Source organism: Balaenoptera acutorostrata, chromosome 1 (assembly GCF_949987535.1).
Source record: "Balaenoptera acutorostrata chromosome 1, mBalAcu1.1, whole genome shotgun sequence".
Lineage (NCBI taxonomy): Eukaryota > Metazoa > Chordata > Mammalia > Artiodactyla > Balaenopteridae > Balaenoptera > Balaenoptera acutorostrata.
The window spans coordinates 102,914,834-102,939,949 of NC_080064.1; the positions used below are offsets into that span (position 1 = coordinate 102,914,834).

The window sequence follows — 25,116 nt, forward strand, 5'->3', positions numbered from 1 at the left end:
AACTTTGAGATTCATCCATGTTTTGCTGTGTTTCAGCAATTCATTCTTTTTTATTTTTGCTGAGTAGTGTTCTAGTGTATGAATATACCACAATTTGTTATTCCATTCTCATGGTGGATAGACATTTGGGTTGCATCGTTTTTGGCATGAAAATAAAGATGTTAAGAACATTCTGGTTCACATCTTTTTGTGGACATATGTTTTCATTTATTTGGGGTAAAAATCTGGGAGTAGAATTGCTGGGCCATACGGTTAAGTGTAAATCTACATTTATATGAAACTACCAGACCAGTTTTCAAGAGTGATTATACCATTTTAAACTTCCACCAGCAGTGAGAGAGTAGCGGTTGCTTCTGGCTGTTATCTTAACTAGTAACTTCCCTCATAGTACTTGATACTTGTAACTTTCCAAGTTGAAGAACTATTGTTCGCAGGTCCAGACCTTCCCTGCCGCCACCACTATTTCTTGCCATAACTTATACATTTCATGAATCATAATTTTTTTGATTGTTACTAGATTTGAGGTTATTGTTTGGCTGTGAGATCTCTCTCTTGCTGATTCAGCTATTAACTTAGATTTTTCTAAATTGGTATCTTACGCATTAATTGCACCCAACTTACCACCATGGCTGACTGTTTTTTCCAAGTTAAATCATATACACAAATTTCTGAGGCAAAAACCTCTTTGGACCCAATGTGGCTTTTCATTGTCTTCTTGCTCTGTTGTTGCTTTGGAATGACGTCCTAGTTGCTAGAGAAGTAGCGAAATTGTTTAAAACCCTGGCAACTGGATCATGTTAAATGAAGAGACAATCACTCCAAACTACCTCAGACTTTAAAAAGCAAGAGAAGGTGAGACAGTGAAAGCAAGAAAGTAAAAGGCATACATTTTAGTAATCTCAGTATTTTTATGCTCTGGATGTTTAGTTTGCCATGAGAACATGTGTTTAGGGAGGAATTTTTGAGCTGTCCTGGCCAGAGATACTTGCATCTGCTTAGCTTGTTCAATGAGAAATGTTGTCAGAGTGCTTGATACTTATTGAAAACATCATGGAGTTTTAAAAGATGTGTGTACCAACTACAGGTGGCTTTTGATTTGTATATAGCCATGTAAGTTTCCCTCCTGTGCAAGATCTTCCCTCCTCAGAGCTCCTGGAGGGCATAGTAATACTCCCCACTCAGGAGTTGGGCTTTAAAGTAAGCCTTTATCGCCCAGCCATGAATCAGGAAGGAAATGCAGAGGGTTCTCTCCTTAGGCGGTAGGTGAGCTCGCACACGTTAGTCTAACAGCAGGATTGTCTATCCCCGAGCCTCTCAGGGATGCCAACACAGTGGACGATAATCACTGTTGTAGTCACGAATCACCCAAACACGCAAACAGGTCAAATTATGTTTTCTCTGTTTGAAAAGGTAAATATATAGTACATTTTGAAAAATTTCAATGAAAATTGTTAAAGTTAAAAAATTTCCTCTATTTAAAGAGCTAAGCCTCCATTTCCCAGGAAGCCCACGCACGTGGGTTGGTTGAAGGAGGTGGGCCCTCCCTGTCCCCCGTGCCTCCGCGGGCTTTGTGGCTTTTACACGTGACCTGCCATGTGGCTCTTCACCCTCACTGTCCTCTCCCTGTCAGGATGACAACTGGGGGGAGACCACCACGGCCATCACGGGCACGTCGGAGCACAGCATCTCGCAGGAGGACATCGCCCGCATCAGCAAGGACATGGAGGACAGCGTGGGGCTGGACTGCAGGCGCTACCTGGGCCTCACCGTCGCCACGGTGCTCGGACTCCTGGTCTTCCTCACCCCCATCGCCTTCATCCTGCTGCCCCCCATCCTGTGGCGGGAGGAGCTGGAGCCTTGCGGCACCATCTGCGAGGGACTCTTCATCTCCATGGCATTCAAGCTCCTCATCCTGCTCATTGGGACCTGGGCGCTGTTCTTCCGCAAGCAGAGAGCTGACGTGCCGCGGATCTTCGTGTTCCGTGCCCTCTTGTTGGTCCTCATCTTTCTCTTCGTGGTTTCCTATTGGCTTTTTTACGGGGTCCGCATTTTGGACTCTCGGGACCGAAATTACCAGGGCATCGTGCAATACGCCGTCTCCCTCGTGGACGCCCTCCTCTTCATCCACTACCTGGCCGTTGTCCTGCTGGAGCTCAGACAGCTGCAGCCCATGTTCACGCTGCAGGTGGTCCGCTCCACTGATGGCGAGTCCCGCTTCTACAGCTTTGGACACCTCAGGTGAGGGGGATCGTCTAGGGGCGGAAGGACCACTGATGTCTTGCTGGAAGACGGCTAGTCTTCAACAAGTGAGGGGTGACGGCAGGTGCCAAGAGCCAGGACCGGGCTCTGACTCTTTTTTTCAGGTTTTGGGAGGAGGTGTGTGTGTGTGTGTCTGTGTGTATGGCAGGGTGGAGGTGGGGTTGTTCATGTGCATTGACTTTCCTGATTTCTAGATGGTGTGGCACAGGTACTGGCTCTCTTCCAGCTTGGAGTTTTATTGGGCCTATTTCCAAAGTTGTTGGCAGCTCTTAAAAATGATGGAGAAAGGAAGCCTAGTGATGGCTGCTGACCTTGCTCCGGAAATTGGCCTGTGAACGATAGAGTAATCAGCGGTTCCATTTTGTTCATAATGGTACATCTGGTTTACCCCATTGTCCCAGTGGAATTATTAATCATTCCTTTTCTCCCCACTCTCACAAGTGTCCTGGTTTGGGCAATAAATTATATGGTCACCTTAGTGATCCTCCAGTAAAGAATCAAGAACAAATTTGGAAGAGTTGAGTGTTTTAAAAATGTATGCGTGTGAGAAGAAGTTAGAAATACATTAAGATGTCATATTTTAAATCTGTGCATAAAATCTAATTATTTTGTGGTTAACTAAAAGAGTGATCATCATTATTTATTTTATTTTGTTTTTATTTACCCCGAGGTAAGCACTTTGTATAGATTGTCTTCACAGAACTCTTTGGTGTGGGTACTATTCATCCCTATATTACAGATGAGGAGATGGGGGTTTAGGGAATTTAAGTAATTTATACAAAAGAACATGACTAGCTTTGTTTAGGATCCGCTAGATGCCATGAAGCCAGACCTAAGTTAATGCCCCCATTATGGCATCTCTCACGTGGCGTCATTGGCCTATTTTTCTATGTTTTCTTCCACAAACTGTGGGCTCTCTGAGGACAGGTGCTGTGTCTTACTCTTCTTTGCATCCTCAGTGCCTGGCCTAGAGCATAGCACATGGTTGGCACTCAGATGGTTACCGGATGAGAGAATGACCTGGGATGTGTGACATTGTCCTCTCCTAGGGCTCTCCTCCCTCCTCTGCATCAACATGTGTGTCGACGTGTGTAACCTGCTTGGCGTATGGTAAGCACTTTGTTGGTTGTAGCTATTACTGCTGTGATACTGCAAAGCAGCCAAGATGGCAAGGGCACCTCAGTGGAGATCAGAACAATGGGCTTTGTCATATTTTTGGCTGGGGCCCCGGGGAGGTGGCCCAACCCCGGTTTGGAGTCCGTGATACTGCCAAACCATCTCGGTGTTGGCACGAATCTTCTCTCATTCCTCTGGCTCAGATGTACCGCCTGAGGACTGGGGTGGTTTCGCATTCAAGGCCTGTGCCACTTTGACCGATCCTTGGAGGGAATCGGTGTCTGATTCCCAGGCTCTACGCAGCGAAATCAGGTGTATTGAGTCCTTTGCAGATGCCAGAGGGGCTCTGAAGGCAAGTAAGTCTCTGCTGCTTATTCATCTCAGGCAGCTTTCTTTCCCCATATTTTACATCGGAGAATGACCAGCAGACTTGTATTAAACGTCTGCTGCCTACAGAGCCCGGACCTGGGGGGCTCCAGAGACACAGGGTGCCTGCCTCCAAAGCTCTATCCCGGAACTCCTTGGAGGGGGGCCAGTGCCACACTGTGCAGTGCACAGTTGCAGACACAGGCCTTGGAGTGGGCGACGGGAACACAGAAGGACGAGGGGGGACTTCAGGCAGTGACAGAGATAAAGCCCGGCCACACATCGATCTCAGGACTGGACAGGTTTTGCTAAAGGTCAGGAGGGTGGAGAGAAATCCAGCTCTGGTCACAGAGAGATGAGTGACATTTGGGACTCTGTAAATGTAAGTAGCTAATACCCTGGCCCGTTGTGAGGCCTGCCGTGGTTTTGTGTATTGGCTCAGCCCTAGTTGTGTGAATCCCACCTGCGAAGGTGGAAAGGGGAAGGGAGTCTTCCCACTTTAGGTAGTCCAGGCAGTGGGGCTGACTCCCTCCGTGGGCTCCCATGTCCCTCCTCCCTCTAGGACTGCTTGCTCTACGTGCTGGATCAGGGTGGAGGCGGCGAGGGGACACACAAAACAGCCCCAGGGCCGTGTGCCACGGTATGTGCAGAAAATTGTGTGTGGTCCCGGTTCCTCACCACATGGCTGCGCCAGCCAGGGGTAGACCTGGGCAAGAGACGCAGGGCCCACGGTGCTGTGCGGCCCAGGGCTTGCTGCGGACCCCTCGGGGTTGTCCTCGCCATGACCAAACAGCTGCCTAGTCCTTACCTGCTATCCCTGAAGCCACTCACCCCAGCTCCCCAGGGAGACGGAAGGCGGCCCGGGGGTAGCCCCGTATCTTCCTTCCGGCCCCTCTGCAGGGCCATTTGTTTTCCTCCTCTCCTGCCTTCATAAGGCCCCTCTTGCCCCTCACATGGAGACCCTGGCTGTGGGGTGGAAAGATGGCCAGGGAAGGAGAGGTGTCTTTACTCCCAGAACCCTCGGGCGGGGCCGGCCACCCATGCGACAGCCAGGCTGCGAGATCTGGGGCGAGCTCGGCATCCGTCTCTCCCTGCTGGCCCCCGTGGGCCTGTCACCCGCCGAGCCTTGGGCTAAATCTGGTCTAAACCCATCGGTGGCTGGAAGAGTCACTGGGCCAGAAATAGAACTTCTAAGCCCTTTTGTAAAGTGTCAAAACAGGAGGGAAGGGGGAATCGGAATAGACACAAAGCAGGTCCCGGGGATCAGAAAAGCAGGTCATCCCCAGACCTGCCCAGAATCAGGCCAGTCTACTCTCCTGTTATGTAAGGCCCTCCCCGGAGCAGCGACCTACTGGGCTGGGATGCAGAGCGATGGCGAGTTCTTTTGTTGTTTGGTTTTCAAAGGTGATTTTATAAAGTCAACTGAGCTATTTTTGAGAATAGTCAGAAAAATGTCTATTCTTTAGTGTCTTAAAATATGCTTCTCCTTAGCTCTCACAAAAGGTACTTGCAGGGGCCTTGCTTGTTGGCAGGAACGGGGGTCTGGGCTTATTTGAAAACTTTCAGAAATGTAAAAGGTTCCAGTTGTACAAAGTGAGACCCCAAAGTAGATTAAGATACATCCTAACCTTTGCCCAGTGCCGTAGGGATTACCAGGGCTCTTCGGGATGTCTCCCTTTCCCCTCCTCGCTGCTGTCAGGGGTGGGGGCAGGTGCTGTAGTGGTGTCGCCCCTTTACAATTGAGGGCCCCGAGCCATAGGTTCAGGGACCTGCTTGAAACCGCAAGGAACCAGCGCCTTCCTGTGCCTCACACTCCGTGCCCGTGTTCTCCGCAGCATCCTGGGGTCTTGGCACATTGGGTTCGTAATTCTCCACACATACCTCACGTGTCACTTTTCTTGGCCAAGTTCTCGCGATGAGTTGCTAACTTTTCCAGGATTTCACCAAACACTAGGTTTAGATCTGACTGTATCTGGGGAGAAACCCGGAAGAAAAAAGAGACTTAAAATGACTTTTAATGATCCTCATTAATGATTTCTCAGTTTTGAAATCTTTAAAGGTAAATCCTGTAAATATTGGAGCATAGCAGCCAGTGTAATTGACTGACTGAATCCAAGATGCAGAACAAAGCAACAACAATGGAAACCTTACCAGTTAACACTGACATAGACCTTAACATGTGCCAGGTACCTTCTAAGCTCTTAACATGTAACTCATTGAATCGTCACAGCAATCCTGTGAGGTAGGCACTGTTACCCTCGTTTTCAGGTGAGGAAACTGAGGCTTGGAGGAGTTATGTAGGTTGTCTATGGCCACACAGTTTGTAATTGTAGGATCCAGGATCTGAGCCCAGGCTGGTTCCAGAATGATCTTAACCATTTCACTGTGGTGCCCCTGAACAGATGTGTTCATGTTCACGTCACTGCTTTAAGAACGCATGAGTGGACTTGTAAGCATTTTTTGAGTGCTTACCATGAACCAGGCTGGGTGCTAGATATTTTTGTACACCTTGTTCTATCTCATTTAAATCATAGCTTCAGGGCTGGAAAGGAGGGTGCGAAGAGGCTTGTCAGAGATGGCTGGCTCCCACTCTACGGTCGTTCCTTAGCTCCACTGGTTCTTTTATTCAGTCACTCAGCAAACAAAGCCTCTGCCTTATAACCACAGTAGTAAGTAGATTTGAGCCTTTGTCTGGTCAAACTTTTTTTTCTTTTTTTTTTTTTTTAATTTATTTTTGGCTGCTTTGGGTCTTCATTGCTGCACGCGGGCTTTCTCTAGTTGCGGCGAGCGGGGGCTACTCTTTATTGCGGTGCAGGGGCTTCCCGTTGTGGTGGCTTCTCTTGTGGAGCACGGGCCCTAGGCACACAGGCTTCAGTAGTTGTGGTGCGTGGGCTCAGTAGTTGTGCCTCGCGGGCTCTAGAGCGCAGGCTCAGTAGTTGTGGCGCACGGGCTGAGTTGCTCTGTGGCATTTGGGATCTTCCTGGACCAGGGCTCGAACCTGTGTCCCCTGCATTGGCAGGCGGATTCTTAACCACTGTGCCACCAGGGAAGTCCCCTGGTCAAACATTTTTAACTTTCTGTTTGTCACATGTCCTGAAAAATAGCAGTCCCCAACCTTTTTGGCACCAGCGACCGGTTTCATGGAAGACAATTTTTCCACTGATATGAGCGGGGGGGGGGGGGGTGGGGGGGGTGCGGGTCAGGCGGTAATAGGAGTGATGGGGAGCGACAGATGAAGCTTTGCTCGCTGGTCCGCTGCTCACCTCCTGCTGTGTGGCCCGGTTCCTAACAGGCCGAGGACCGCTACCGGTCCGTGGCCTGGGGGTTGGGGACCCCTGCCAAAGAAGACCTCTTTTATCTATGGCTGTTAAAACCATCCCAAAACTTAGTACTTAGGGCAACATTATTATCATTTCTCATAGTTCTGTGGGCTGGGCTCAGCTGGGAGGTTCTTTGGCTGCTCTGGCCAGTGGTCCCTGTGTAATTGCAGTCATGTGGTGAATCCACTGGGATTTTGCTGCTTTCTTGTCCAGGGTATTCTGTGGTTCTCTCCTTCCCCAGAGGGCCTTCCCTCTGGGGGAGTAGTGTCTTCATTAGTGTAGCTAGACAACTTCTCAGGGCTGCTAAGAACACACAAGCAGAAGCTCTCAAGCTTATATATAAGGCTTAGGCCGGGAACTCGCCCAGTACTACTTGCAGTGCATCCTCTTCTTAGAGCAAGTCAGAGCCCCAGCCCAGATTTAAGGGGCAAAGACTGCACCAGGTGGGGGATATTGGAAGCGTTGGTTCATTGGGGTTCACTGTGTGGCAGGCTCCCACAACAACCTCAGGCCCTCATTCTCAGAGCCTGCATATTCTTATAGTTCTAAAAAATTTAATTATTGACTTTGAGATCTCCAAGAATCCAGAAGTAACCTATTTCAAGTCAGGGAAAGAGCTGCTATAAGGAGGTACATGAACATCAATGGAGGGTGATCGCTGGTAGTCATCAGCAAGGACAGAAACCACAAAAGCAGATTTAACTCTTGTCTCAGTCCTCTGGGAAACTTGTCTATTCACAGTGACCCGTTCTGTAAGATATTCATATTGCCGAAGCTCCATTGTACCTAATTCAGCCAGCAGGTTTTTTAACTCAATGCTTCATTCATTGAGACTAAAAGTATCTTACGAATTGGCATTGACCATGGACCATTTAATCAAAGTTCTGGTTACTGATCACAGAACCACCCATGCTTTAGAAGAAATGATTCTTGGATTGCTTTTCAAACAGTGGAAATTTATGATCATGTATGATTGTAGCATTGTGTTGAAAAGGAACTAATACAGACTGAATGTGTTCCCTGAAAAATTCATAGCTAGAAATGAGGAAACAAGGAACATGTTATTGGATGATGGAGAAAAGGTGATCTTTGTGATAAAATGGCAAAGAACTTGGTGGGATTATGTTCATGTTCTAGTGTTTTTGTGGGAGGTAGAACTTAGAAGCAATGAGATTGGATATTTAGCTGAGGAGATTTCTAAGCAAGGCATTGAAGGTACAGCTTGGATCCTCCTTATTGCTTATAGTAAAATGGGAGGAAAGAGATAAACTGAAGGAGGAATTGTTAAGCAAACGGTAACCAGAACTTGAAGATTTGGAAAATTCTCGGCCTATCCATATTGCAAAAAAATGATGAAGCATATACTAAAGAGAACACCAAGGGGGTGACTGACAGCCATTTGATAAGGAGATTAGTATATGGGTGTGAATCAGGGATGGACTCAGCCATCTCAGCAGAAGCCAGGAATAAAGATGGGATTATACCAGTAGAAACACTGTCAGCTGGGACTAAAGGAAACAGAAAGTGGGGTGGAATGAGGGAATGCTATGAACATGCATTATCCTTCAAGAAAAGAGAAGAATGACTCCAAAGGTGATTCAGATTCATCACTCCTACCACAGGGCCAGGGGCAAGGCTGCTTCCCCATTGGTTTCAGAGGATGGTCCCCTGCCTGGATTTCAGTGGGCCAGGTGCCCAGTGCACACAGCTCCATTGGCAGGGCCACCCCACAGAGCCTTAGGAGGGTGATGTTGCCACCCCAGTGAGCCCCAAGGGCAAAGTGATGAACCAAAGAGGATTATTCTCAAGCGTTAAGATCTATGTAGGGACTTCCCTGGTGGTGCAGTGGTTAAGAATCCACTTGCCGACGCAGGGGACATGGGTTTGATCCCTGGCCCGGGAGGATCCCACATGCTGTGGAGTGACTAAGCCCTTGTGCCACAACTACTGAGCCTGTGCACCACAACTACTGAAGCCCGAATACCTAGAGCCCGTGCTCCGCAACAAGAGAACCCACCGCAATGAGAAGCCCGTACGCCACACTGAAGAGTAGCCCCCGCTCGCTGCAACTAGAGAAAAGCCCTCACGCAGCAGCGAAGACCCAACGCAGCCAAAAAAAAAAAAAAAAAATTCTGATGGAATTTGCCTTGCTAGGTTTTGGACTTGCTTCGGACCCATTACTCCCTCCTTCTTTCCAGTCTGCCCCTTTTGGAATGGGAATGTCTATCCTATGCCTGATCCACCGTGAAATTTTGTAAGCACATAACTGGTGTGGTTTCACAGGTTCACTGTGAAGTTGGAGAGGAATTTTGCCTCAAGTCTCACCCGTATCTGATTTAGATGATATTTAGATGAGACTTGGGACTTTAGGCTGAGAGTTGATGCTGGAATGAGTTAAGAGACTGGGGGCTGTGGAGATGGAATGAATGTGTTTTGCAGGAAGGACATGAATTTTGGGGGAACCAGAGGTGGAATGTTACCCCCAAATTCATTGGTTGAAGCTCTAAACCCCCAGTGTGGCTATGTTTGGATATAGGACCTCTAAAGAAGTAATTAAGGTTAAGGGAGTTCATAGATCTTCTAAAATTAGTGGCCTTAGAAGGAGAGACACCAGAGAGCTTGCCTGCACGCTCTCTCCCCTGGTGCACGCAGACTGGGGAAAAAGCATGTGAGGGCACAGTGAGAAGGCAGCCGTCTGCAAGCCAGGGGAGAGAGTCCTCAGCAGAAACTGAATTGGCCAGACCTTGAGCTTGGACTTCTAGGCTCCAGAACTGTAGGAAAAGACGCTTCTGTTGTTTAAACCACTCGGTCTCTGGTATTTCGTTATGGCAGCCCGAGCTAAGACAGGAACGTTAGGCACCCTGGTGACCTTTGACCCTAAAGCCCCAGGAAACCACGGATCAATGAGCAGAGCTTAACCCCATGAAACAGAGCTCCTATTGTCCTCTCTTCCAGCTCACGCCTGCATCTTCCCAGCTTGAGTGGGGGCCTTGTTTCTCTCGATGGCACTTTGGTTTTCTAGTTAGAAGTGAGAAAAGGAGAGTCTCCTGGGGAGGTTAAGGTTACTCCAGTAACACCGGGATATATCCAGCTCCACTGGAGATCTTGTGTCTGTGATTCTGGGTCAAATGATATCAAAGCTGGTGATTACCCCACTGATGAGGCTTGGCCGTCACGCTGGGCTGTGGGCCCCTCCCTCCCACGTTCAGCACCAGCACCAACTGTCGCGGGCCTGGCTCCAACGCCTGTGAAGTGAGGGCGTGTTTTAAACTGACCGCTGAAGGTCTTGGTTCATGTTTTTTATGATCATGGTTTCCCATGCAGTCTCAGTTTTGGAAATGTGCCTTCTTGCGTAGCTGCTTTTCAGTGAAGATATTAGCAGTCCCCACCCCCACTCCCTAAGGAAACAAAGGATGAAAACGAGTAAGAGCTAAAGAGTAGCGTGTGCAGATTTTTGCTCACGCTCTGCTCTGCTGTGGGAGAATTTCGAAGGCGGGCTCAGAGCTGCCGTTTGTGGTTTGGCCCCGTGGTGCCTGTTAAAAGTGGCTTTAATGAGAGTGGAAGGTGCCGGACACTGCGGGCCTGTGTTTGCTCAGCTGCCTACTGGCAGCAGTTACAGCTGGGAAGGCTGCCCTCGCACGGCGTCTGCCCACAGATCCTCGCTCTGAGGCGGAGAGTAAGGGGACGGAGCCCTGGGCGTGAACCTGGTTTCCATGGTCCCATCCCCACCCCCAGCCCCTGGCGGCGGGTGGTGGATCCGCACTGGAGTGGTGTGTGGTCCGTTTTCCCAAGGACTCGCCCCTCGGCCTGCCTGGCTTTCTGCACGCTCCTCCACAGATTGATGGGTGTGATTTGGTTCAGTGTGTGTGGTACGCTAACACTCAAGAGGGCAAGTGAACAGGGTCCCCTTTCCCTGTCCTGCTCCGTATTGGCCTCGCTTGGTCTCTGTGAGCAGAGATCCATTGGCTAGACTGGTTGCCCTTGCCCTCCAGACCTTTCTATTTGGGTACCTGCGGTTCTTCCCAGGGCCAGAGGTACCCGTGTCAGGAGGATGTGAGGCTGGATAAGAGCAGGCCAGCCGAGCATCTTGGGTGGGTCTGGAGCTGCTCTTGGTCCCGATCTAAATCTGCTTTTCAAGGCACCCAGAACAGGTGGTCGTCTTCGATGTTTATCTGGTGTGATTTAGCTCAGTGATTTAAAGCTTGGAAGGCTGTTTTCCCATGGCAGGTGCAGCCCAGGTTGGATCCTGTGGGAGGGGCCTGTGCCCTGGCCTGGAAGTGGGCTGCGAGCTCTCTGGGCAGATGTGGCCGTAGCCAAACCTGCCACTTGAGGGGAAGCACATCTCGTAGGTCCCCCCAGTGCAAGGGGTCTGCCAGCATCTTTCTGTTACGGGACAGCCAGCTCTGACTGGATCATCCCCTAGGTGGGGGCTTTCTCATCAGTGCTGTCAGCACACTCAGAACCGCCCGGTGGTCTCTCCGTGTTGCAGCCTAGAGGAATGACACACGTCTCGTTGTTTAGTTGCTGCGACCAGGAGGACCAGGGCATTGCATGTAGCTGTTGGCCACTTCTGTGCTCACAGACTGTCTCCTCCCAGACTTTGCTTGTTTTATTAGAGAGGGTGTTTCCCAGGTTACACTTTCTTAGCAGGAACTTAAAGCGGGACAGTGAAGGGCTTGGAGAAGTGCCCTGTGTGCCCCGCCAGACAGCACATTTCACCTCCTTCCCCTGTAGGACTATGCGGCTTCTGGTCTCAGTTTGCTATCTTTCAATGGGGATCCCCTGCAGCGCTTGTCTGCAGCTGGTGTTCAAAGCCTCGTCCAGGGACACCTGCCAGTTTTCGAATCTCGATTCAGAGAACTTGGTCGCTGAAGCTGAGGAACCGGCACGCCTGGGTCACTGGAGGATCCATGTGGCCTGGAGAAGGGCCTCCATGGGCCTCCCCAGCAGGACAGGGACGCTGGCCACTGTCCCCTCTCAGGATTGGCCTCGCATCTCAAGATCTCAGGCAGCCACGTGTGTCCCCCCCGCTCTGTCATGAGAAGTTCCCAGAACGTCCTGCCTTTCTCCCAGATCTTCCTGCATCCTAACCCAGACCTGTCAGTAAACAGGTGCCGATTCCAGTTTTTGCCGCTCCCTGTTCTCAAGTTCCCAGGTGATCACTGCCTGTTGTCTGTGTGGGACTTGTGTAAGCTACTGCCCCCAATGCAGCTGTAAGACAAACATTTTAATTGAAGGACAGGAGGGCCAGGAGGTGTGAACACTCGTGTGTCCGGTTCCCAGCAGAGGAGGTGGCAGCAACGTTCAGGGGCTAATTATATGTGCGTCTCTAGGACTCACACGGATGTTACTGCAAATGCTCCTGACTCTCGGTCACAAAGTCAGTTTCTCTCCAAGTCCAGGGAGCAGTGAAGCCCACACATTCAGGAAGATGTAACCCTTGGTGACTGTCCCGGGGAGAAGTAGCAGTCAGGTGAAACCGAGGGCATCAAGCTCTCTCCCAGGGTGGGAATTTTCCCAAGAAGCTGAGTCAACGTTCATTTTGGAGCCTGCATTTTAGAGTTGTCTCAAAGACCTGGGTTCCAGCCTAAAGTTCACCTACCGGGTAGGCATGCCTTAAAGATCCGTGGTACCCAGGCCCCTTTACGGCCGTTGTCCTCTGGGTCTTCTCAGCTGGCTCACCCTCTCTGCTACCCACCCCCCCATGCCCCCACCGACCTTTCCCTCCCTCGTCCTCTCTCCTCACCCTCTCCCCTTTGCCATTCATGCAGCACCTCGGCCACCTAACCTTAGCTCAGCCTTGCCCTCTACCTGCCTCCATCCTGCTTTCCCTAAATACAAGTGTATTCTCTTCCTACAGCTGCTGGCAAAGGACCACAAACTGAGTGACTTGAACCAATTTTCTCTCTGAGTTTTGAAGGTTAGAAGTCCGAAATGTAGGTGTTGGTAGGGCCGTGTTCCCTCTGCACCAGGGAAGAGCCCTCCCTTGCTCGTCCTCGCTTCTGGCCACTGCCTGCAATCCTTGGTGCTCCTTGGCTTGTAGCTGCATCCCTCCCATCTCAGCTCCGTCATCACACGGCCTTCTCTGTGTGTCCTATTTTCTTCTTACACAGACACCAGTATGACCTCATCTTATTAACTAATTGTAATTACATCTGCAAAGACCAATAAGGTCACATTCTGAGTTTCTGGGTAGATGCGGATTTGGGGGAGATGCTCTTCAACCCACCCCATCAGGTTTCTCAGAGCTGTCCTAGGACTCAGCACTGTGACCCCATTGCTCTTGTTGTAGCCATTTAGGTGGATTGTTGAACACCAACCTGTTTCTGCCTGTGTTGCTTCCTCTGCCTGGAATTGGCTTTATAGGCTGTCGTCCATGTGATGTGACCATTATTCATCTTTTGAGACTCAGCTTTGCCTCCTCTGTGGATCTTCACCTGAAACTCCCCACCCCCACTCCAATGCTCTGTCTTAGCCCCCAAGTCACTCAACTGTACTTGCCTGTTTGGGTGGTTGTCACCGACGGGAGTGTGAGCCCCTTGAGGTGTCGTTCACATCCATCCCAGCACTTGGGACTTAGCAGGACTTAGCAGGTGCTCATAATTCCTACTTGCCTTTGGATGGAGTGGTCAAGGCTGGTCATTAGAATCTTTCTGAATGTTAGCATCCTTAGTTGATTGGCGGGATAATGAACACTAACCCTGAAGGGGGGGGCCTTTGCAGATTTCACTCTATGACCAGCACACTGTCTCTCCAGAGCTTTCCTGTCAGCACATACCCAGGCAGTCAGAATAAAGGCAGCTAGCTAGTGTTTATGTGGGGGCTTTGGCATGTAGGAAATGCTTGCTCATTTTTCACACAGTGGGAAAGCTGTTTTTGTTGACAGAGCTCAAGGGAGCAATTAACATTTGAAAAGAAGTGGCTGAAAACCTGAGCAAGGCTTCCCCACCTGGCCCTATCTCACCTTTTCTCCCTGCTCTGGGAGAACTTAAAGCTGCAGAGTGTGAGGCCTCTGACTGGGTGAGCTCTTACAGCCTTAATATTTCTGATTTTAGTAGCATGTGCTAGTTTAATTGCAGAAGCCACAATCAGATCCGAGGAAAGTGAATGAATAGGAAAGAGACAACTCTGTATGGGGGGGCGGGGTGGTGTGCACATGCTTTTTTAGGCCTCAGGGCCCTTATCTGCAAAATAGGAAGGTTAAAAGGGCGGAGGGTTATGTCCACAGTTGTTTTCTTCAAGTATATGATGGGCTTTCACAAGAAAGAGGGGCTTGGGTGCGGAAGGAAGCTGTGGGTGGACCGATGGGTAGAACTTAAAATAAGGTCATTTCAGTACAAAGTGAGAGCGCATTTTCTTTTCAAGCAGAGGCTGAATGATTTCTGGGGTGTTTTAAAGAGTTGGTGCTTGGATTGCGTGTTGGGACTAGAGGGACTCTGATTTCTTCGATTCTTGAGTCTCTGCTTGGCTGAACGCTAAAACTCTCTTCATTTCAAAAATTTTCTGATTTAATATAAGTGGAGGGACTTCCCTGGTGGCACAGTGGTTAAGAATCCGCCTGCCAATGCAGGGGACTCAGGTTCGAGCCCTGGTCCGGGAAGATCCCACATGCCTCGGAGCAGCTAAGCCCGTGCGCCACAACTACTGAGCCTGCGCTCTAGAGCCCGCGAGCCACAACTACTGAGCCTGTGTGCCACAACTACTGAAACCCGTGCGCCTAGAGCCCGTGCTCTGCAACAAGAGAAGCCACCCAGTGAGAAGCCTGCACATCGCAACGAAGAGAAGCCCCTGCTTGCCGCAACCAGAGAAGAGCCCGTGCGCAGCAACGAAGACCCAATGCAGCCAAAAATAAAATAAATAAATTAAAAAAAAAAAAAAATATATATATATATATATATATATATAAGTGGAGATTGGGTCATGCTTTTATGTCCAGGAACTGTGTGAATAGTTTAGCCAACAACCAACCCCATCCCTTGCTACAAAATGCTCAGACTCGTTAGTAATATGATACTATTTTATATTTGTATAATCCTGTAAGTTTATAAATGTTTTCACTGGCAGTATTTCATTTGTTCTTCTCAACAACCAAATGCAGTAGTTGGTATTCCCTCTCTATCACCAGCCAAGAGACAGGCCCAGAAAGGGGAAGTAACTTATATGGTTTACAGAGTAGCAGGATCAGATCTGGAATCCAGGCCTTCTGACTCCAAGGCAGTGCTTTTTCTACTTTTTGTACCACAGATGCCTCTCGGTAGCTAAAGTTTTGTTTTTTCAGGAGGCTGAGAGTTGGCAGCCAATACTGCATAAACGCAGAGAGTAGCATGACTTTATGGTCTAAGTCCCTAAAGAAAGCAATGGTCCTGGCTCATTTCCTGTAGTAGTGCCCTCGTGGTAGCCCTTGGTGGGGAGGGCAGTGCAGGTACACATAGGGGACAGATTGGCCTCCCCAAACACGGATGTGTAAGCTCACGGTGCTACCATTCATAAGCCATTTGCTTTGGGTCAGGCACTTTAAAATATATTATCTCATTTAATCTTTAACAAAAACCTAAACCAAGCAGGCAGCTTCTCCTTGGGAAATAGGAAAGTGAAGGGTGGACTCCTGAGTCTCCAGTATTTTTCCTGGCCTCAGTGCCAACTCTTGAAGTCTCAGAAAATCATTGAATTTGGAATTGTCCCCATTGACATTTAAGCTCATGAGACAACTACCACGGGTGACTCCAGACCTCAGCCCAAACCTGTATATTTGGGTCTTGCAGTCTGTCACTAGATTTTCTGACCAGCTACCTGCACCAGGCTGGCCCAAGTCACTGCATTAACCTTTTAGTAATGCATTTATACAGTCGACTCTTTTGGAGCCCACTTACCGTGTTATAGCAGGGTTTTCTGTGTTGTTATATTCTCATCTTACAGATGAAGAATCTGAGCTTTGGAGAAATGAGTTAACTCGTTCAAGGTCAAAGAATAAATGGAAGAGTCAAGGGTCATGCTCTCTGGGCCCTGAGCCTGCACCATTTACAGGGTGCATCCTAAACCCACAGTCAGAGAGAGTGGGGAGGCTGCGGAGGTACAGATACGTAGGGCATTAGTTTGGTTTTGTTTTTCAGAATTTATTTTTCAAAAACATGTCTTTCAGAGTTTTATGCACTAAAATTTGAACTGTGTTCGGAGGTGCTTCTCTGCAAATGTGTTTTAGAAATGTTACACGAGGGTGAGCCCTCTCCTCCATTGCCATGGCAGTTCTGTATGACAGTTGTTCACTGACACTGGAAGATGTTTTGTAGCTGATTAGACATAGCATTTCACATTGCACCCTCTTTGTCCTGAAAAGAAAATAGACCCGTAAGGCAACATGGTCAAGGGTGAGTTTCAGATTCAGCCGTGGCTGTTGAATTCCCTCAGACATTTGTGCTGATCCATTGCCGCCCTGTCTCATCCACGAGCTCAAGTTCGGACCAAGTAGAGTTGAGGGGGGTTACTTTCCCACTGGGAACAGCATCAACTTCTTCTGGTCCTGATCATGGCTAGTCCGTCATCCATGTTGTCCTTTTCTAGGTGTATCTGGGATTCCTATACTTGTGTTTTTATGTGCAGGTCTCAAGTGAATTTCTGTTACGAGCTATGCGTATCCATGCGCTGTTTTCCACAAATATATGTGGTCTGTGAAAAAGGGTATTTCCCTGGGAGGGTGTATTGGAACACAGTAATTATTGAGCTCAGAGTTCCGTATCTTGGGAAAGTGTGCCTTGCCATGGGTTTTTGGTGTGGGCATGTCCACAATCAGGCTGGACATCAGGCTCTGCCTGCCTGTGTGTGGGGTTTCTGCGTGAGGATCATTTAGTCAGGTTACTGTCTTTTGTCTATGACTGTGGTAGTCATAAGAGAGGCAGCAAATTTCTCACCAGCTCGGTTTTTCTTGCCTCCCTCCTTCCCCAGAGGCAGTCTGGTCCGGAGACTGGGGCTAGTTGAAGGGTTTGCCTTTGTTCATCTCTGAGGCCCCTCTGCCTCTGAAACTCCATGGTTTTATACATGCTCAGAACTGATCCTATACCTGTGGCAGTTACTAGGGTTTCCTAAATGTGCAGGTTGAGCCAACGAGTACCGTGCCCCGTGGGGAAGCCACCGCAGGTGTCCCTGTGCGTGGGGGACTTTCCCGGGGCTTGTTGGAGAGCGAGCCTCGCCCTTGTGACTCCCCTGACAGGTCAGTGGGGACCGGAGGGTTGGAAAAGGCTTCCTGAAAGAAATCAGCCCTGCTTTGGCTCTGTGAGATGCCATATTTGGAAGACGCCAAGGAGCAGAGTCGGGGGGCTTCTGAACCCCGACACTGGCTGAGGATAGTGCTGCTTCTGCATCCTGGCATTGTGGGACCGTAACTTAGGCTGATGCTAGGGTGCCCTGCAGGGTGTCCCCTCAGTGGATGCCAAATAATAGAGTAGTCGTAGATTTCTTTTATCCTGAAGTTATCTAACAAACTCAACCAGTCCAGAGCATGAATCAGGAGCCAGAACAGAAATGAGAAAGCCCTTAGACTTGGGGTTGAAATCGACATCGGACTGCCGTCCTGGAGCGGATATCACTTAGCCCGAGCAGAGCTCCTCACTCCGGTGCGGCAAAGCCCATTTTCTCTATTTATACCAAGGTTGAAGATGTACAAGAACAGAGGATCATTGCCTGAGGCAGCTAGGTTGACAGCAGCTAGGAATGACTTCGGTAGCCAGTAGTAGTGAGGGAGAACATGGTGAAGAATGAGAAAAAACGGCTGTGAGTACTCAAGGTGACTGCAGCGTGGGCACCAGGAGGAGGCCCTGCCCCCTAAGGGCTCTGACACCTCCCCCCTGATACATACGAGGCACAGCCCAGTACTTAATTGGGGCTGGTGATCCTGACTCACCAACAAGACTTACATCGTATATTACATAGTCTGCTCTCTTCAAAAAGGTGAAGAAAGGCAGATTGGATTTCAATCCAAATCTCAACTTTTTTTTTTTTTTTTTTTTTTTTAGCTCCCGTGTTAGCTTGTCAGCCTGTGGAGGCGGGCAGGTCCACAGCTGATTCTGGGGCTTTCTGGTGCCTCTCTGTTGAGACAGGGCTGAAGGAAGAAAACATCACCTGAGCTCTCCCCCTTGTTTGGTTGTCTGAGCAAAGGCTCCTGAGCCTGGGGAGGCTCGTGTCCAGTCCCTGAGCCCTCCCCAGGCCGCCCAGGGCTCTGGAGTAATGCTGATTGTGGACTTGCCCAGTTTGGAGAGCAAGGCCCCTGCCAGAGCTGGGTGTGGACAGACACCCCTTCTCCAGGCAGCACGGTGGTTTTGGGGGTAGAGAGGTTGGGAAACAGGGCCGCCAGGCTCCGGTCCAGCTGTTCCCTCTCTGCCTTGCAGGCCCCGGCTGAGGTAGTGTGATGCCCTGGGCCCCCTCCTTGTGGGCTGGCTGAACAGAAAAGCCAAAGCCCACAACCACAAGAGGGTTTGCTTTGAAGACGGGCCTGAGAATAACCTCTGAGTTGCCTTTTTAAGTTTTAAATCTTGATCAGGGAAATACTTCTCTGCTGGAATCCAGGCCCCTTGAGATGTGTCCATGTCAGCACAGGAGCCTGGGATGAAGTAGCCTGCATGCGGCAAGTCTGTGCACATGAACAGACCTACTGCTGGGTAAAAGGGGCTCCTCATCTCCAAAAAGCCCAGGGCCTTCGGAAAAGCAGTGCCTGGGCAGGCGGGTAGAGGTGCATAGGAGGGAGTGTTTGCGTGTGACCGGTGAGCAGGCAGAGGCCGCCTTCAGCCTCAGGATGGAGCAAGAGATAGAGAAGCGGCACGTGCCCCGCCCGTGGGAGAATGTCACAGACAGAGTGACAGAGAGGAGGCTGGCCATGCTGAACTGGGGATCCACTGGGCAGGGGTGTCTGTGGAAGCCAAGGGGACTTCTGCACAAAGATCTATGACACACAAACCTCAACTCAAGGGCCACTTCACTTCCTCAGGTAGTTGCTCTTATGCCTACCCAAGTCCCAGGTGGCTAGAAGCCCTCCTCGGTGCTGCCTCAGCCCCTGTGTATTCCAGTTGGTGGTCACAGAGCTTCTGTTCCACATACACCGCTGGCAAGGAGAAGCTCCTCCCACCCTATCTTTGCATTCCCAGAGCTTGGCTGACATAGGTTCTTAAATACGAGAGTGGTGAGTGGGCGACTGGAAGACTAAATGACTAGGGCTTTTGAATGTGGATTTGCTCTTAGGAATCTTATACTTCTGTTATTGGAAGTTGGTCTTCCCAGATTTCCCCGGCCCTGCATGAGTGTGCATATCTAGGTTGATACTAAGCCCCAACTGAATGCAGATCACGGATCGAGGCACTGTGGGGATATGAGTAAGAAAGCATTGCCAGGTCTCTGCTCTCAAGGAGATGAGCTGATTGACTTCTAGATTGTTTTTCGACTCCATGTTAAACGCTGGGGGCACAGCCCCAAGGGGAGCTGAGGAGTGGGTTGGCAGAGTGTCAAGCTGATGGGTTAGGCGCTGTCTTGTCTTGGTGTGAAGAACCCTGAGCCACTCGGAGAGCTGTAGAAGGCAGTGTGGTCATCCAGGAATTGAAGGCAGCCCTATCCTGGTGCCCAGGCTATTGTAAATAATCCTTACAAGCTCACCTACTTAGCAGGGAAACAGGAAGAAAAATATAAAGGGCAAGATACGAATAACTGTGTGGCGTTTAGCACACTGGTGGTTGGTGAACACCTAAGAGACCTGGAGAGGTCAGTGCGTACGTACACTGTCCTACAGTGGCCACACATCTGGGAGAAGGCGCAGATTGGAGTTGCAGCTCTGCTGTTTGGTAGATGTGTCCTGTTTGCAGGTCATAGATTTTTGAGCCTTGGTTTTCTTCCCTTGAATGATTGTGAGGGTCAAATGAGATGAGGTATGTAAAATCCCTGGCGATATTATTACAGGTCACTCTTTGAAGTGGTGAGCGTCCTGCAAGAACATGTTCTTTTGCGACCGATACTGAGTATGGGTGCCCCCTTCACCCACCCTGCTACCTCTTTTCTGCTCCTCTGCTGCTCTCAGAGGGGCCAAGCTGGTGACAGGTTAGAGATCGCAGAACACTGGCAAGTGGAGTCCTCTTCACACACCCCTGCGGAGGACTGGGGACAGCAACCCATGGAACAGGAGGCCTTGTAGACCAAGAAAGAGTGAGGTCTCAGCTGAGGCCTCAGGGGGCTCAGGGAAAAGGGTCTTGTTTCCTCTGAAAGAGGGAGCTCTCGCTGGCCTGGGATGGATGGGACGAAGAGTAGGAATCAGGATTAACCAGTGTTTGCAGCCAATATTTTTCCAGTGCACTCTGCCCTGTGTGGGTGTTGTTTTGACCTACAGAAAACTGAAAACCCTACATTCCTTCCATCAGGGGCAATGAGGTGTAGGTAGAAACACTGCTCTAGTACCTGACAAACTTGAATCTACACTTTGTTGTTTCACTCAGTAGCTCTGCAGCCATCTGTAAGTCCTTGACCTTTTGGGGGGTCCTCAGTTTGCTCTTCTGTAAACTGAGAAAATGAGGAAAGTTCTGTGTAGCCTAAGCAAATCTAAATGAGAAGGTATAACATTCCTTTCTCGCCTATTGGCTAGATGGGATGAGGCTAATGATGTAGCCTGGGAGAAGGCACAGAAGCCACTGAACGATGGGACTTAAGTTTCATCTTTAAATTCTTGTCCTGAAGACAAAAGATGTGGTGAAACCCAGGAGCCTTCTATGTGCGGTTATCCTTGGTGATCTGTTATTTTACCTGACTCCCAAAAGAGGATTTTTTTTTCACATAGGACCTGCTTGGAAAAACTGCATTAATTTTGCCTTCTTTTCTCAGTATCCAGCGAGCAGCATTGGTGGTTCTGGAAAATTACTATAAAGATTTCACCATCTATAACCCCAACCTCCTAACAGCCTCCAAATTCCGAGCAGCCAAGCACATGGCCGGGCTGAAAGTCTACAACGTAGATGGTACGTGCCTTGAAGTGGTGTCTCTGGTGGGTGCAGGGAGCAGTTGACCAACCCAGTACTTAGACTAAACTGTATGTCCCGTTTGGTTCTACCCCTCTCAGGGTCTGCCTTTATGGTACGTTCTCATTTCAGAACAATTTTTCCTTTTTTTCTTTTTCTTTTGTCTTTTCTTCCTTTCTTTCCTTTCCTTTTTTTTTTTTTTTTTCCTGACAAAGATATGTTTAGAGAAATGTTGATTGATAGTCTGCATATGTGGGAGATTCATTCATTTGAGGATTTTATGAAAACTACATGAAACAGTAGTGATGTGGGTTTCCTGCCTCCTGTGGTGAACATCTTACATTGAAAGCTCATAGGAAAAGAAGGCTGCTTTTCAAAATTTGGATAAATTACCAAAGATTCAGCTACCTCAATCCATGAAGACTATAATTCAGGCCTCTGGCGAGATTCTTACAGGCATTTGTCAGTCCTGGCTGAGAACTAGAGTTGAGTGAGTGGCTGGAGGCCAGAGGCCAGGCTGGAGACATCAGAGCTGTGTTTCAGGCTATCAGATGGTTAAGTGCAAGAAACAGGACACGGTGTCATTTCTTGCCAGGTACCCTGGGTCAGGGCAAGAGCTTTGCAAAGCCTAGAAGAGGATCATGTTGTTAACAAGTCGAGTGATTTATAGGCGGTGTCAGTTTTAGTGACAATATCCTCCCCCTTTTTTTGTTTTTGGCTCTATGAGATGTGCACTTGCTTGTGAATCCTAAAGGATTGGTAAATTTCACAAACCTAGTGCAGAATCCCACTAGCAAGCCAGGCCATTAAGTAGATGCTGCATAAGAAAGCACACGATCTGCCTCTCGTCCTTCTGAAAAGTTAAGACAGTCCGTGGTCAGGGGAACGAGACCAGGAGTTCTAGGTGTGTATTAATAAACATGACATTTTGCAAGACCCCAAGCATGGGTATTTTCTGTAAAAGTTGTGGCTACCATGACACTCCAGCACGTGTGTGGTCAATGCCTCCGTGGCCATTGACTCTCTTTTTCCTCTGTCCTGTTCCCCCCATCCCTGTCATTCTCTCCCATTGTCTTGTCGCTGAAATGCATGTTCCAGCTGCCCTCATGGCCAAAATGGAACTTTATGTAACAGATGGTAAGTAACATCTTCAGCACAGTCTGTGCTATTTTTGGCCAGCATTTTAATCGTCAAGCATTCTTCATCTCCTTCGGAGTTCTTTTTCCATTTCCACTCATCAAGTTGGGGTTTTGGGAGATTTCCTTCTTCTTGTGAGCATTTTGAACGCAGAGCAGGGGTCCTGTTCACCCTTCTGGGAAGTTACTTTTGGGATTTGTGTATGTGCTTCACAGGGGATGGGCAGACGTTGCTGACAGACTGTGGACTAGATTTCTGCTCTGTTTCGCAGCCCCAAGGCATTAAAACTGTCCTTCCTCCATCGTCCTTTCCCCCAAAGGCCCCAGTAATAACGCCACTGGTCAGTCCCGGGCAATGATCGCCGCAGCTGCTCGGCGCAGGGACTCGAGCCACAACGAGCTGTATTATGAGGAGGCGGAACATGAACGACGGGTGAAGAAGCGGAGAGCAAGGTACACTGCCCACCCCCCAACACTAGCATGCCTGTAACACTTTTCTTTTGAATGGCATACTAATTCTCTTTTTTTAAAATTTATTTTATTGAAGTGTAGTTGATTTACAGTGTTGTGCTCATGTCTACTGTACAGCAAAGTGACTCAGTTATACATATACATGCATTCTTTTTCGTATTCTTTTCCATTATGGTTTATCACAGGATATTGAATACAGTTCCCTGTGCTATACAGTAAGACCTTGTTGTTTATCCATCCTATGTATAACAGCTTGCATCTGCTAATCCCAAACTCCCAGTCCTTCCCTCCCCCAGCCCCCTCCCCCTTGGCAACCCACAGTCTGTTCTCTGTAAGACTTTTTTTTTTTTAACCAGAATGAAATTTCAGTTTATAAACATGACCTGCTTGGGCCTTTGGAGGGAATCTTGCTCCAGTGTTTCTCAAACTTCAGCATTCAAAAGCATCACCAGGAGGACTTGTTAAAACACAGATCTCAGGTTCCGGGGCCCTACCCGCAACGGATACTTAACTTTTTTCAGTAGGTCTAGAGTGGGGCCCACCCAAGAATTTGCATTTCTTTAAAATTCCCAGCTGATGATGAAGCTGCTGGCCCTCAGCCCGCACTTTGAGTGGCCCGCCCTATATCCCCAGGCTCTTGCTGATTTTCAAGATCTGATCACGTTAGCCGAAGTGGACAAAGATGGTTTTCATCATGTGTGCTGGGCCCCTTCCTTCTTTTCTCCCAGGGGCTGCTGGTATGGGCGGCTGGATCCGCGGATACAGCTCTGGCTCTCTGTAAGGCTGCTTCTTGCACCACCAGCCACCTCTCAGTGCAAGCAGAGCCTTTTGTAGCCAGAGTTTGAGGGGCCTTAAAACTCTTTTCATCTAACCCTTCATTGTAAAGATGAAAGGGACTGAAGTGAGTCTCCCAAGTAAATTAGTGGCAGAATTGAGAACAGAAGTCATCTCCGACTCCCAGCCTCCTTCCTCCTCACCCTGGAGCCCCCATCCCACGTATTATTTTTGCCTTTGCCTTCCTTTCCCCTCCCCTCCTCTCCCAACCATCTGCAGTGACAGCTAAGGACTGGAGCCTTGGCTGAGCTGGTGGCAGACTGGGAGGAGTCATCCCATGTTCAGTGTGACTCTGTTCTCAAGCCCTGCACCACGGTCCTGATTGCTGTGTTGCATCGCCTGCAGGCTGGTGGTTGCAGTGGAGGAGGCCTTCATCCACATCCAGCGTCTCCACGCTGAGGAGCAGCAGAAAGCCCCAGGGGAGGTGATGGACCCCAGGGAGGCCGCCCAGGCCATCTTCCCCTCCATGGCCCGGGCTCTGCAGAAGTACCTGCGCACCACCCGGCAGCAGCACTACCACAGCATGGAGAGCATCCTGCAGCACCTGGCCTTCTGCATCACCAACAGCATGACCCCAAAGGTGCGACTTGTCACCGAGCTTGGAAAGTCTCACTTTAGGGTATTACCAGGAATGATAAAATCAAAGGCTTCTCTAAAGCACCAACTAATAAGAATTAATGATTCTCACTTATTTTATGTTGTTTCGGTACAGTCGTTTTTAAAATGTGCCTTTGAAGGCCTCTAGATTCAAGCAGAGGAAAGACTTTCACTTAGAGACAGTCCAGGTAGTAGTTCAGGTTACTCTGCGGATTCTGGGGCCAAGTTGACTCACTCTAACCTGGCATCTCCACCAACTAGTGGGAAACCTTGGGCCAAGAGCCTAATGGCTCTGTGCCTCAGTTTGCTAGTCTGTAAATTGGGGATAATACTAATATCTACCTCATTGGGTTGTCATGAGAACTAAGAGAGTCCATTCCTGTGAAGTGCTTAAAATAGCGTCTGTCATAATATAAGGACCAGATAAATAGCCATTATTATCAACAATAGAAAACGCGCCATCGCTTTGGTGTTTTCGCGCTTAGGGGGTTAGTTTTATTGAATGCTCTTTTGGATTATGACGTGAGCACACTTTTGGGGCTGTTACAAGAACCAACCATGCATCTAATAGAGGGCTGTGGCCAAGGAGGCAAAGTAGAGAAAGGGTTCAGCAAAGGACCTCTCTTCAAACAGAAGTGGGTTCAAATCCTGGCTCCACCACCTAATTGGTTTGTGACTTTGCCTAAGTTACTCTTCACTTGTTTCCTCTTTTATAAAATGGGGATAATAATAGTATCTACCTGATAGGATTGTTGTATGAGAATTATATTAAATATGGCAGCATGACATGTAAATCGTGTGGTAGAAAGTAAATGAGCTTGCATATAGTACACACATAACACTTGGTAGTGATATTATTAGTATAAGGACCTGTGTTCATACATTGCCTTGTAATATACAACTGCTGGCTGCATTGTCACTAACCAGTAACGATCCTTAGAAAAGCAATATGGAAATATTCAGTAAGAAGCCATAACATTTCCTATATTCGTTGACTCACTAATCCCTCTCCTAGAAAAAGTACTCAGCACAGTCAGC

The 25,116-nt window shown here is 48.9% G+C and overlaps 1 protein-coding gene across 3 annotated transcripts in view; it reads left to right on the top strand.

Annotated features, from left to right (window-relative positions):
- The window catches only part of VANGL1 (VANGL planar cell polarity protein 1), a 50,353-nt gene that overhangs the window by 19,893 nt on the left and 5,344 nt on the right, over positions 1-25,116 (top strand). For all 3 annotated transcript variants that reach the window (XM_057526008.1, XM_057526022.1, XM_057526018.1), the window contains exons 4-7: positions 1,631-2,238; positions 20,907-21,040; positions 22,497-22,629; positions 23,827-24,061. In XM_057526008.1, coding sequence (XP_057381991.1) covers positions 1,631-2,238; positions 20,907-21,040; positions 22,497-22,629; positions 23,827-24,061 — 1,110 coding nt within the window. The remainder of the gene's footprint in view (positions 1-1,630; positions 2,239-20,906; positions 21,041-22,496; positions 22,630-23,826; positions 24,062-25,116) is intronic.